This window comes from Fonsecaea monophora (assembly GCF_001642475.1).
Source record: "Fonsecaea monophora strain CBS 269.37 chromosome Unknown Scaff6, whole genome shotgun sequence".
NCBI classification, from domain to species: Eukaryota; Fungi; Ascomycota; class Eurotiomycetes; order Chaetothyriales; family Herpotrichiellaceae; genus Fonsecaea; species Fonsecaea monophora.
In genome coordinates this window covers 436911-449945 of record NW_019173937.1, presented here as the reverse complement: position 1 = coordinate 449945, position 13035 = coordinate 436911, and the positions used below count along the sequence as shown (strand labels likewise).

Below are 13035 nucleotides of genomic sequence, written 5' to 3'. Positions count from 1 at the left end.
CATAGCTCAGGGTTGTTGGAGCTCTGTTGGACTATATATGGCGGTAGATCTGTGGGATGTAGTCGAAACTGCGGTCAAGGGTTGTTGTTTCCGGCCAACTGCCGGGCTGGTAGCTCAAATTAACAAGGAAGAGGAGATGCCCACCTTATCGCTAAGGAGATTATGATAAATTTTCCATGTTAGTCACTAGGCACAGTCTTGACCATGTTGGCGCGAGGACATCTCCTGTGCTGGGCTCGTACTGAAGATACATTGAATACGGAGATAAAATGAAGGTTGCGGGTATAAAGAACAGCAGCCTTGCCCGAGGCTCGCAAGGCTGTCAAGGCATGATATCACCGATCAAAAGGTGGCTGCGGGAGGATTTAACTCATGGAGCAACGCTTTCGTCTCATGTTTTGTGATCACACACTTCCACTGACCCCTCCTCATTTGAAATACTTGGCCTGGTGATCAGCATCCCCATCCTTCCACTCGCCTGGTTAAAATTCTCGGGGGAATTTTGGTCCAATGTCACCGCTTGGCAATGTAGCACTCGAGCTCTCCCCAATGTCACTTTGTCCCTCTTCCTCCGCAATTTAACCATTTTTGCACCTTTGACAAGGCCATGGGAGCTTCGGGAGCTTCTAGTCAGGCACCGCATTCTTGCCATTGGATTCTGACGATGCCACTCACCTAGAATACCATCATCTACAACCCGCCCTTTCCAGTCCGTGACTCCGCGCCAGGCTGGTCGAAATGTGACTCTGTGGGGTAAAGCTGGAGCTTGACTGGGTGGACTCGAGAGCCTTTTGCCTCTTGAGCTCCACGGTTTTTGACTCGAGCTCTGACGTTGTGGTCGGCAAGTGGTGATGGTCGATGCAGCAGCTCATGCAGCTCCCACAAAAGAACAATGCCCACGGGGTCAGTTGGTGGGAGGAGAATTTTCTGTGCTTCTTAAACAGAGCACTCGCTCGAGCTCAGTCGTCTCCTGGACTTTGTCTATCCATCCATTGCACGGAATCTCCTCCTGCGAAAGATGAAGTTGACTCCCGTCCTGTTGGCCTTGTGTGCGTCTGGGTTGGCTGTTGCTCAGAAAGCCTGCCCAGGTTACCGAGCCAGCAATGTCCAGCAGACTGCGAATGGCTTGACAGCTGATCTCAACCTCGCCGGCCCTGCTTGTAACCTTTACGGCACCGATCTGCGAAACCTCACCCTGACTGTGGAGTATCAATCCGGTATGTCTGTTGTCCTGTGAGCGATACAAGTATGGTTTCTGATCCACTGGGAAAGCTTCGAGGCTTCATGTAATCATCGAGGATCAGAACAAGACTGTCTATCAAGTTCCTGAATCCGTTCTTCCCCGCCCCAATGCCACAGAAGGCACCACGGCCGCCAATGCTCAGCTTGTGTTTGACTACACGGAGAACCCTTTCACCTTCTCTGTTTCTCGGCCTTCAGGAGAGGTTCTGTTCAACACGTCCGGATCCCCCATCGTCTTTGAGTCGCAGTATCTGAGATTGCGGACCTCTTTACCCAGCCACCCAAATCTGTACGGACTTGGTGAACACTCGGATCACTTCAAGCTGAATACGTCCAATTACACTAGGACTCTCTGGTCTCGCGATGCCTATGGCATCCCCCAGGGCACCAATTTGTACGGAAATCATCCAGTGTACATTGATCACCGAGGGTCAAATGGCACACATGGGGTGTTGTTCGTAAACTCCAATGGTATGGACATCAAGATCAATGACACCGCCGGCCAATACCTTGAATACAACACCCTCGGAGGTGTCTTGGACTTCTACTTCCTCGCAGGGCCTTCCCCGATTGAAGTCTCCCAGCAGATCTCCGAAGTTGTGGGTAAACCCGCAATGATGGCGTATTGGACCTTTGGATTCCACCAATGCAGATATGGGTACAAAGACGTCTGGGAGGTTGCAGAAGTTGTGCACAACTACAGCGCCGCCAACATTCCCTTGGAGGTAGGCACACCCTTCTGTGGACCAGGATATGTGCTAACAGCTGCAGACCATGTGGACGGACATTGATTATATGGTACGTAGTGTCGCCGGACTCATACCAAAAGACACTGACTGGGAGATAGGATGCGCGAAAAGTCTTCACTTTGGATCCACAACGCTTCCCTCTGCGCAAGATGCGCGAATTGGTTTCTTATCTGCACGCACATCAGCAACATTATATCGTCATGGTCGACCCCGCAGTCGCATATCAGAACTACTCAGCGTTCAATAACGGCAACAACTCGGGCGTCTTCATGAAAAGAGCCGACGGGTCTCCATTTGAGGGCGTTGTGTGGCCCGGCCCAACGGTCTTTCCAGATTGGTTCCATCCAGATACCCAAGACTACTGGAACGCGGAGTTTGCGTCGTTCTTCAGCCCGGAGACTGGGGTCGATATCTCGGGACTCTGGATCGATATGAACGAAGCCTCAAAGTATGTATGAGTCGTTCTGTCACTTTGCATGGGATTGCTAATTGTTCCCCAGCTTTTGTAACTATCCATGCTCCGACCCCAGCGCATTTGCCAGAGAGATGGGGTTCCCTCCCAAGCCAGCGGCACTGCGAACTGGTCCAGCAATCGCCCTTCCGGGATTTCCAGCTGATTTCCCGCAGCCAACATCAAATGCAAAGCGACAAGCACCGGCGACGGGTAACAAGCTAGGCCTTCCCGGCAGAAAGCTCATCAACCCTCCTTACATGATCCAGAATGCTGCCGGTAGTCTGTCAAACAAGACATTGGACACGGACCTCGTTCACTTCAATGGCCTTGTAGAGTACGACACTCACAACATATACGGGACCATGATGTCGTCGGCTTCCCGCAATGCACTTCTCCATCGGCGTCCAGATGAGCGACCCCTGGTCATCACTCGCAGCACCTTCCTTGGCGCCGGTGCTCATGTCGGCCACTGGACAGGGGACAACCAAGCCACCTGGGCCCAGTACGGGATCAGTATCGCGGACATGTTGAACTTTGCCTCCATCTTCCAAGTGCCCATGGTCGGAAGCGATGTCTGCGGTTTTGGTGGTGGATATACCACCGAGACTTTGTGCGCCCGCTGGATGATGTTGGGGGCTTTTCAGACGTTCTATCGCAACCACAATGAGCTCGGAAAGCCTCCTCAAGAAGCATACCGCTGGCCGCTCACTGCTCAGGCATCAAGAAATGCGATTGATATTCGCTATCGTGCTCTCGACTACCTTTATACTGCCTTCTGGACCCAGACACAGACCGGCAAACCTGTTTTGAACCCCATGTTCTACCTCTATCCTGAAGATGCAAAGACTTTTGGAGTCGACGCCCAATTCTTCTTTGGGGATTCGTTGTTGGTCTCTCCTGTAACGGCGGAGAACAAGACGACTGTGCGTATTTATTTGCCTGATGATGTGTTCTACGACTGGAACCATGATTTCATCCCAGTGCGAGGTAATGAGTCGATGATTACCTTGAACAACGTCAACTACACGACCATCCCGCTCCATGTTCGTGGCGGCGCAATCCTCCCTCTTCGGGTGGAGAGTGCAAACACGACAGCAGAGCTGCGAAAGAAAGGGTTCCATCTCCTGATTGCACCTGGTACGGACGGGGCGGCTAAGGGATCGCTCTACATTGATGACGGGCTCAAGATTGAACAACCTAGCACCACATTTGTTAACTTCACATACACCAATGGGGCTTTCTCCATGTCCGGCGACTATGCTATCCAGTCAATGTCAGTATCGAGCGGATCACCGTTTGTAATGTTGGGTCTGCACCACAGAGCCTCAATATCGATGGCGCTCCGAACTCGACCTTTTCGTATGACAAGGCAACGATGGCCGTCACAATCAACACCAGTATCCCATTGACCCAGGACCTTAGTTTCCAACTACCGGCATCCCAGGTCTAATTCCATGCCGAGGAGGATATGAGGTGAGGCACGAGAGACAGGGGTGGCGTGGGTGGTTAGTATTCGGGATGCGGACGAGGCTGGCTCTCCTTTCAGGGACCACGACATTATGAGTCTCACTCCTTTCCATCTATATCTATCCACATATTGCTAGTTTCAATTTATGTCATACCTTGTCAGTCACACTCCGGCCGAACCAGTCAAGATTTCTGGGACAAGCCCTGCGGCCGAGAAGAGGCGGTGAGCCAGACGTTACAGGCTCAGTGCTTCTACTAGTAGCTGGCTGCAGAGTGTCAGTCAGAGATCGATCATGGTAGTGCCTGTCGGGCCGTTGACATGGCGACAACCTTGTTTCGACAACGGCCATGAACAAGTGCGCATCTGTGATATACATATATACACCGTTTCTATCTCAACAGCAACCCGCCCAGACACTGTTACCACTGCGGGCTCTTGTTGGGCAACCCCGTGACACCCCTCTTCCATCCCTTCCCTAATCTCTCCCTAGTTTCAATCTGTCCTCCACTTGCTCGGTCGTTTATCCGGCCCCACACTCGGCAGGAAGGCGACCATCCCACGGCGTCGCATTGAGAGAACTTGACCCCAAACTTTGAGACTTTCCGAGTTATCGTCTGCTCGATCATCTAAAGGTCTCTGCCATCTGCGAACTCTGCAGAATCCTGGGTCGCTGCATCTCTACACGCGAGAGAATGGCTGTCAGAGCTCTGCCTCTCGGCTTATATATGCTGTGACTGACTGCATCGGGTTATTTCTCATGGGACCCCATCGGCCGATTGCTTCTTGTCTCTGACTGCTGGACTGGGGATTGACTGCCCCTCACGGTTGGTCTGCAAACTTCCATCGTCCAACGACCGGCTGCCACATTGGTTCCTGAGATATCGCTAAAACCACCCGCCAAAGATTTCAGAGTTCCCACTTCGTTCCTGCCATCAATCATGACGCCGCGGTAAATCACGGAGGACCTCGCTCCGAGGGTGACGTTCTTGGAGACCGGTTTGGTGCTTGGAGCTTGGGAGGGACTCGAGAAGTGGACACTTGCTCGGGAGCAAGAATAACATCAGAGGGCAAGTCATCAGAGCAACAGCAAAGACAATACGATGATGCACGACGGCGGGGTAAAAAGTTGGATCTGTGGCCCTGGCCTACCACTGACTGCCACCGACTGCCACTGACTTGCCCACTACTAGGCATCAGGTGCTCTCGCAGCGCGCAGTCTCAGTCGCCGCCTTTGCATCTCGCCCTTTCATTTGCTCTGTTCTCCCATGCAATCAGGTCCTGTCCCGTGTTGGCTAAACCTCTGAACCTCTGAACCCAGTGGGCTCTTACTTAACCTACTTGACAACTCATCCCATTCCTACTGCACATGCCTGTGCTCACTCAATCACCGGCCCCCCGTCCGGCCAACTGACAACCTGCCAGCGAATGTATCGGCTGCGGCTGCATTTTTGAACTGCCGCAAACCAAACCAGGCATCATCTCGTCACCTCTTGAGTGTTGCAGGTTAATCTCTCTCTGGCCCTTCCATCGAAGTCTGGATCCGCCTCATCTCTTCAAGCATGCTCATTCGATTTCCCATTGTGCCTCTCCCTTGTACCGCTAGCCTGAGTTGCGACCGAGGTTCATCACGACCCGGAGTGTCGCTGCGAACAGCCTCTCCCGTGATCCGTGTCCCTCTAGCCCACGTCCCTCTCTGACCTACCATCCATCATGCCTAAACAACCCTCGAAGTCGGGCAAGAGGCTGAAGCGGGACGACGACCATGACTCTGACGATAGCGACGAAGACCTTCAACCCATACATTTTTTTGTCCCCGGCGAAAACATCAATGCCGCAGTCCTGGTTGATTACATCACACGATGGGTCGATCGCACAGCAAAGATTACATCGGCTCAACATCCCACGGTGAGGACCAACCTGGTCCACGTTTGGTGGTTTCTCTTTAACTGACCCCATTATCAGGATAAATCACGGACTGGTTTCAGCGTCCTAGCGAAAAGAGCACTCAATGCCGTAAGAGCCTTCTCTCCCACGGTGCGATACCCCTCCAAATCCATACTGAGAATGGTCTAGGTCAGCATTCGCGATCTCATCAATGACTCGAGAGACTGGGACTTGGAAACACAAAGCAGTAGGCTCATTCCGCTTGGGGAAGCAAGAGATGACAAGCAAAAAAGTTGACCAAATTTCTGTGTCGCAGGAGAATATAGAAAAGATCCGTACGATTATAGAGAATCGGATACAGCCAGGCGTCGGGCGAAAAAGGGTCCCTCGGAAGGCGGCACCAATCGACCGCAGCAACCTCGGGTCAAACGAGACGTAACAAATGAGCCTGCTGACGGCGGGCGACAAGAGAGAGTGACAGCGACATCAAATGTGGCGGCCAGCTCTCCTCAACCTGCGTATCACCAACCTCAACCTCAATACGGCCAATATTCTGGTTATTCCCAGCCGCATAACATGCAACCGAACCCCAGTCCGTACTATCAAGGTCAATCAAGACCCGACCAAGCCTCGCCGAGTCTCAACATCACGGTGAACACGGCCACGTTTGCGCCGAGACCTGGACAACCCGGACAATACATGCCGACTGCATATCAAACCGCAGGATATGCACATACCCCCCAGCACGAATCTGACCCGCCGCCTGCCTACCAGCAGTCTATGATCAGTCGTGGCCCTTCAAATCCGCAACCGCCGTCACATCCCGGGCCTGACACCTTTGACGCGGCCAAGGCGGGGGGTACAAGTCGAAACTTCCCTGCACAAGCAACGCGACAAGGCTCGACCGACTCCAAAGAGGACTTTCCTCGATCCCAGAGTGCCCAAGACCGTCGACCGTCAACGCTTGACCCGTCGGGACGGAGATCTGGTCGTTAGCATTGATGATAGCGCACTAGAGGCGATTTGCTTATCCTATAGATTCGATACTGCTAGAGACCAAGGACGAGGAGGACGCCAAACAGTCCCCTGCCTATTGTCTCGACCGAACAAGGCGGCAGAAAGGCTTTAGCCTTCTCAGCGGCAAATGCCATCAACAGAAACCTACGTTTCTCATCGACCTTTATCATGCTGATCGCCTTTCCAAAGTGGGGGAAATCTTACCCCTTGCTGCCTGTTACCGTTGATCGATCTTGCTCGACTGCTGTATCTCTTTTTTCTTCTCAGTCCTCCCTACCTTTTTGGTCGTGGGGCTCCCCTTTGATATGGCGGCCAATATCTTAGCGGCAATTGTTTGGGCTGGTTTCTGTCGTCCTCGTCTCTCATCCCATGGGTGTGACAGATTGGAAGGAATATAATGCCGAGACAGATCAGGCTTTTTCGTTTTGGGGACATCACAACACGGATGGTTTGGTCAGATGGTGCGTGTCAGATCTCGGTCCGAGCCTTACCCATCCATTAAGCCAAACCTTGGGGTTGATTATATGATGATGGCCAATGAAGCTGGGATCCTTCAGACGCCATCACGTGTGCATCGTATTGTTTGTGCAAGTCTTGATATGACCGATATGATGGGGACAGCCAACGGGCTTTGGTCAGTGGTCAGTGAATGGTAACGGTGTCAACCAAGGGCGCAGCTGCTCAAGGGGAGAATCACGCTTGGTGACAGCTATGGTATCATTGTCGCGATTGCGAATCTTCGTTAGCATATTCGTTGTATATACGTACCTGGAATTGATCTCTCTTCTCTGAGAGTTTAAGAGGTGTTTGTTTGCTCTCAGCCACAGTAATATTTAATTATTGGAGGGCTGCCAAGTGTCGTTGGTTGTAGGCGAGGTCGAGGGGCGGGGAAGCTCACTATTGGTGATTGCCGCCTGTAGAGAGATTGCCGGTCAAGCCATGGCTCATGGCCTTAGTCCCTAGAATTGTGATAGAGGTTGCCCGATGATGGTGAAGGACTCGTAGTGAAGTAGTGAAGCAAGTGACGCAGTGACGCAACCTCTAAGTATTTAAAAACTCACCTTGTTCCCTCTGAGAGGCTGCGCTTTTTCTTCAAGTTCCACACTCTGTCCATCTTCTCTGACCTTGTCAATCTTCTTCTACTCCCGTACTGGTCATGATGATCCCCCCCCCACCCGTCCCGAGGCTGGAGGCACTGGCAGCTACCGCTTCCCGTCCCAAGGTCCAAGGGGGGGCCCAGGGTTTCAGCCTTTGTTTTTTGGCCGCAATCTTACTTTGTCGGCTACGTGTCAAGCTAAAACCACGCCGCTGTCACCGGAATGGGTGGTGATTGGGTTACAGAAGGGACTTTGCATATGCAACGGGCCCTTGGAACTGGGCCACCTGAGCCACCCGGGGCCTGGTGGCCTGTAGCGTTGAGATGCATGGTCTCTCATTCCCCCATTCATACCCTCATTCCAGGGCACCACAAACTGACCAGCACCACCAGGGAAAAACCAGGGCCACGACACATGAAGACGAGCCACTGCGCCCACGGGCCACCCCAGCCAAAGCCAGATCCCAAATTACCCCTCCTCGTCCTCCTCCTCCTCGTCGACCGTCGAACTTCCTTTGTGACAGGCTGCTTCTCGCAAGGCAAACAATTACCCTTTTTTACCTTTTTCCCTCTCTCTTTTTTGCCCCTTGGAACCAACCCGAGTTTACCAGCCGGGAACAGGGCCAGGCCAACAAAAAAGGCTCCCCTCGTTAATTGTCCAGCCCGTCTTTTTCCCTCTTTCTCCCTGCCCTCGATAGCTGACTCGGTTCGGCTTTTTTCTCTCCTGGATTTTAATCCTAACTTCGCTTTAGGCAGTGATGACCGCTGAGCACAGCAGGACAAGAACAAGTCAATGGCCCTGAGCCTGGGCAATCCTCATGGATGGACCGTCGAGAATGTTGCTCAACAACCTCCTGTTACGACCACTTCCACCCAGGCGCCCGCCTCCTCTACTCACCTTGAGGCGCGTGAAGGCCCCGCTCCCGCTCAGTGGCAAGCGGTGAAGGAGGAAATCCGAATCCTTTATGAGAAGCATCCCTTGCGGGATGTCAGGAAAATACTATTAGATCGGCACAATTTCCGCGCAACGTGAGTCCTGTGTGTCTTTTTCGTATTGGCAAGACCTGCCGAAATCCCCCAGCCACTCGAGGGTTCGAAACGTCCCGTGCATTGTTACTGATTTCCGGTCTGGGAACAAATCCAGGGAGCGCATGTATAAAGCCCGACTATCGCAGTGGGGAATCAGTAAAAACTACTCGGACAAGGACTATCAAATATGTAAGTATCCTCTGATCATGTAGCCCCATGGTCTCGCCGTTAACGCCTGATCAAAGACAACAACAACAAGTGGTGATGCAATGCTAACAAGCTCGTCGTAGGTGCGGTGCTACACCACACACGGCAAAAAAGCGGTAAACGATTGACAGCGTTTATGATCCATGGCCACAAACGTTCTCTCAAGGACCTTCACAAATACATCAAAGGGCGAAAGATGACCGAGGAGGATTTCCTCGCGTCTGCCCTTGCCAACGCCGACCAACAACAGGAGCAATATCCTCATGTCCGAGCCTACACCCCCGAGCCTGAGACTGAGGCCGAAGAAGGACCGCCGCCTCTACATCATCAGACATCATCCGCTCCCACTAGAGCACGGCCCCCCGAGATCGCTGCAAATGTCCCTCTAACCAAGGATTTGCCTTCGCCGAGGGAAGCCGTGTCGGAATCAGTCTCCAGTGTCCCAGCCCCAGCCTCGCGTTCCACCGCCCCCCACAGCTCCGCTGTCGCCCACCAACAGTCGCCCACTACGAGAAGTCCTTCTTCGCACAGATGGTCACCCCACCATGCAGCCTCGCCATATTTCCCTCTGACTGTGTCACCGCCTCAAAGGCACGGTCCTTATTTTCCATCCAAGGAAAGCACCACTAATACTAACTACTCGTCGGATGCTTCACCATCATCATCATCACGCGCCCGTACCGTCTCTTCTCCCCAAGATGCCCCTCTGTCGGCAGCTCTGTCATATACTTATCTTGCCCCCCATGAACCGCTAGCCACCATCGAAGACCAGGTGCGTCATGCAGGCACACTATATGACACTAGTCCCCTCATGTCTTGCAATCAACTGGGTCGAGATGTAGAATACATGGCGCTGCAGATGGTGGATGCCCCTTTGTTGAAGTCTCTTTGCGGCCATGATGATATTCGCAGCTGGTCGCTATTATTCAACGACAGCTCATCCGAGGACTCGATGGACTACGAACAGATCTGTCCCACGTGCCATGAGTCCACCCGCGAACACTTTATCAGTCTGCCGAATCTGGAGATGCCTCAATTACCTCGTAATATTCTCAACGCCAGCCAGGACTCGTCGGCGGCGAGCACCATGTCCGTCCCCGCCAGCTCACGAGGCCATGAGCATTCATGGAAGTGGGTGGCGCGGTGCTTCGCCGCGTGCATCTATCTGCGGAGGGGCGACCATACGTTATCGCAACGGAGTCTGGCCGATGCGGACGCCGAGTTTAAACAGATGCTCGTCCCCCGCCAGGATCCCAAAGTGTTGTTGGCGCTCAACCAGACGTTACAGATCCTACAGATGCACGACCAGGGCGACATCACCAAGACGATCATGCAGAGCGCGTATCTGGTGGCGGAGCGGTCGTTGGGGCCGAGTCACCCGATCACGACCATTGTGCGGTGGATGGTTTACGTGGCGAATGGACAGATGCGCAATTGCGACATCACCAGCGACACCCTCCGCGAAGTTTACGAGGAGATGGTCCAGCGGTACGGCCCCGAAGATTCGCGCTCGATCGCGTCGCAGTATTGCCACGGGTTTATGTTGAATGTCGAGCGGAAGCTTCAGGAAGCTGAACAGGTCTTGCGTCAAGTCTACAAGATTTCGTCGACAGTTCTAGGTCCCAAACACTTACAGTCCATCTCGGCCTTGACGAATTTGCACCGTGCCCTGGAGCGACAGAACCGGCTCGACGAGGCAATCGCGGTGCTGCGTTGCGCGGTGCGAGACTCGCAGGATACCCTGGGCGACAACCACCCGCGACGGCTGGAGAGTTTACGGCTACTCGCGCTGCTGTACCAACGAAAGGGCTACCTCGACCTGACGGAGGAATTGTACTGGCAAGTGGTCGACGGCCGGGTCAAGATGCTAGGCAAGAACCACACGTTTACGCAGGGGATGAAGCGCGACCTAGAGCAGTTACTCCAGGAGAGGGGGAAATGGACCATCGAGCAAAAGATCATCAAGCCCGATGGGTCCGTGGAGGTTGTGGCTAGCGAGAGTAGTTCGCAGTTACGTCTACAAGACCTGTTTGAGTGGGATGCACACGAGCAGTGGGACGACACGAGGAGCGAGGGCGAAAGTGAGACGGGGAGTGAACATGCGGCATTCTGAGCGTTCTTTTTTTTTTTTGTTAGGTATCCATTTTTCATGGCCTGGACTGATTATTATTCGAGGAAGAAAGATGACAGGTCAAAGAGGGAAAAAGGAGCTTTGTTCTAAATGATGGAGATGGAGTGTTTGACTGAACAGTGAACGGTGGTGACCAGCTAGTAAGTAAGAATTACCCAGTACCTACCATCTCAGGGGATTTGCCTCTGGTGATGCAGGGCCCTTTAACCTACCTATCTACCTATCTACCCTTGCTATCTACATGCCTAGCCATCAATCTACAGAAAGAACGTGAACAAGAAGAAATACCTATACGAGCCTCGTGGGTGTGGATGGGGACGTGGACGTGGGGATTCGAGGGACGAGGGAGGAGAGACAGTAAAAACGCCACTGACGTCGTCAGGCAGGCTGAGAGTGGTGAGAGGTAAGTCACTGTGACACCAGTGGCACCGGCCGGTAGGGCGCCTTGGGAGCACAGACAACGTCGGTGGCGCGAGAAGGGGGCATCACGTCGCATCTGGAGTATCACCAAGTCGGGACCAGGACGAGAGACAAGGACTGGGACGGGGGAAGAGGTGACGAGGTGAAGGGAGGTGGTCAGGTGGTGGATATAACCGTTCACCTATCGAGCCACTTACCGAGTAGCTATTGAGGGCCTACCTATCGTAACTACATACACAGGTGTCGAGTACTCGTGTGTACTTGTACTTGGGTGGTAGGTGGGTAGGTAGGTAGATGTGACATGAGAGACTTTGGGGGATGGATGGACGGATGGTTGAATGAGTTGGCTTAATGAGAGGTTCAATGCGCGAATAGATTGAATCGATCAATGTCGTTTGGGAGTCTGTGGTGTGAGGCGTGAAGTGAGGCAATCCGTCTCTACAAAAAGTACCTAACTCCTTGGGCATAAAGCATGGCAGCGTGACAGAACAGCATTACCGAATACTTGTAGTTTTATTCCTGTGGTGCCTGGGCACATGACACGCATGCTTTTTTTCTGTGCCTTTTCTTTTCTTTTTCTTTCTGACTACAAGTACGAGGGACGTTGTGTCAATCCGTGGGACGTTGTAAGGGGTCTGGGACGTGTCTTGAGAGTGAGTAGGGAAGTAGGCTGGTAGGGCAGGGTGAGCAGGGTGAACAGGGCGCCTACTACTACCAAGTACTCTGGTACTGTAAAGTCGCCTTGTAGATCTCTCGGACGGCGTTAACTGGCGTGCTGGGTGACTGGTGACTGGTGACTAGTGACTGCTTCACTCATGTAGTGCGATACCGTCTGTGTAGACGTGTAGATCGACGTGAAGATCAACGTTGTGGATCGGCATGTACCTCGTAGATCAACGAGTCGATATCTCAACGAGTGTGATAGCATGATGGGGAAAGGACAAGGGCACAGTAAGTAGGTTGGTAGAACAGGTGATAGGGAAGGAGGTGCTCGACTGTTGAATGTACAGCACATACCGAGTATAGCACAGTACATCCACTCACGCCCAGTTTCCTACATACCTACCTATAGTACAAGGTAGTCACCTGCAGTAGCCACTCTACCACTCTCGCTACCACTAGCTACCATCGCTTCCATCGCCACTATGTATCGCTACACGCTACGTGGTCGTACTAAGGCACAAAGTACCGGATTTCGGCTTCTACCTTCCGGCGTCTGGTGTGGAAAGGTCCCTTGCGTACAAGTAGAGACGAGAGGTTCGGACTACTGCAAGTACCGTGCATAGACACCCAGAGAGAGGTACATCGCATTCGTTTGCTGCGTTCCATTTGCTGCAA

General features: G+C 52.9%; 3 protein-coding genes across 3 annotated transcripts; all 3 read left to right on the top strand.

The window, feature by feature from the left end:
- Positions 1–1018: 1018 nt before the first annotated feature.
- Positions 1019–3895, top strand: AYO21_01665 (hypothetical protein; the record flags this gene model as incomplete). Its single annotated transcript, XM_022651647.1, has 6 exons — positions 1019–1217; positions 1273–1967; positions 2014–2040; positions 2090–2439; positions 2492–3718; positions 3769–3895. 6 exons carry the CDS (start codon positions 1019–1021, stop codon positions 3893–3895), a joined length of 2625 nt encoding a protein of 874 aa, XP_022516160.1.
- A 1728-nt stretch (positions 3896–5623) lies between these two features.
- Positions 5624–6793, top strand: AYO21_01664 (hypothetical protein; the record flags this gene model as incomplete). Its single annotated transcript, XM_022651646.1, has 4 exons — positions 5624–5818; positions 5876–5926; positions 5987–6044; positions 6114–6793. The coding sequence occupies 4 exons, from the start codon at positions 5624–5626 to the stop codon at positions 6791–6793; spliced, it is 984 nt and encodes a 327-aa protein (XP_022516159.1).
- A 1910-nt stretch (positions 6794–8703) lies between these two features.
- AYO21_01663 (hypothetical protein) lies at positions 8704–11259 on the top strand (the record flags this gene model as incomplete). Its single annotated transcript, XM_022651645.1, has 3 exons — positions 8704–8939; positions 8992–9128; positions 9230–11259. The coding sequence occupies 3 exons, from the start codon at positions 8704–8706 to the stop codon at positions 11257–11259; spliced, it is 2403 nt and encodes an 800-aa protein (XP_022516158.1).
- Between the last annotated feature and the right edge of the window lie 1776 nt (positions 11260–13035).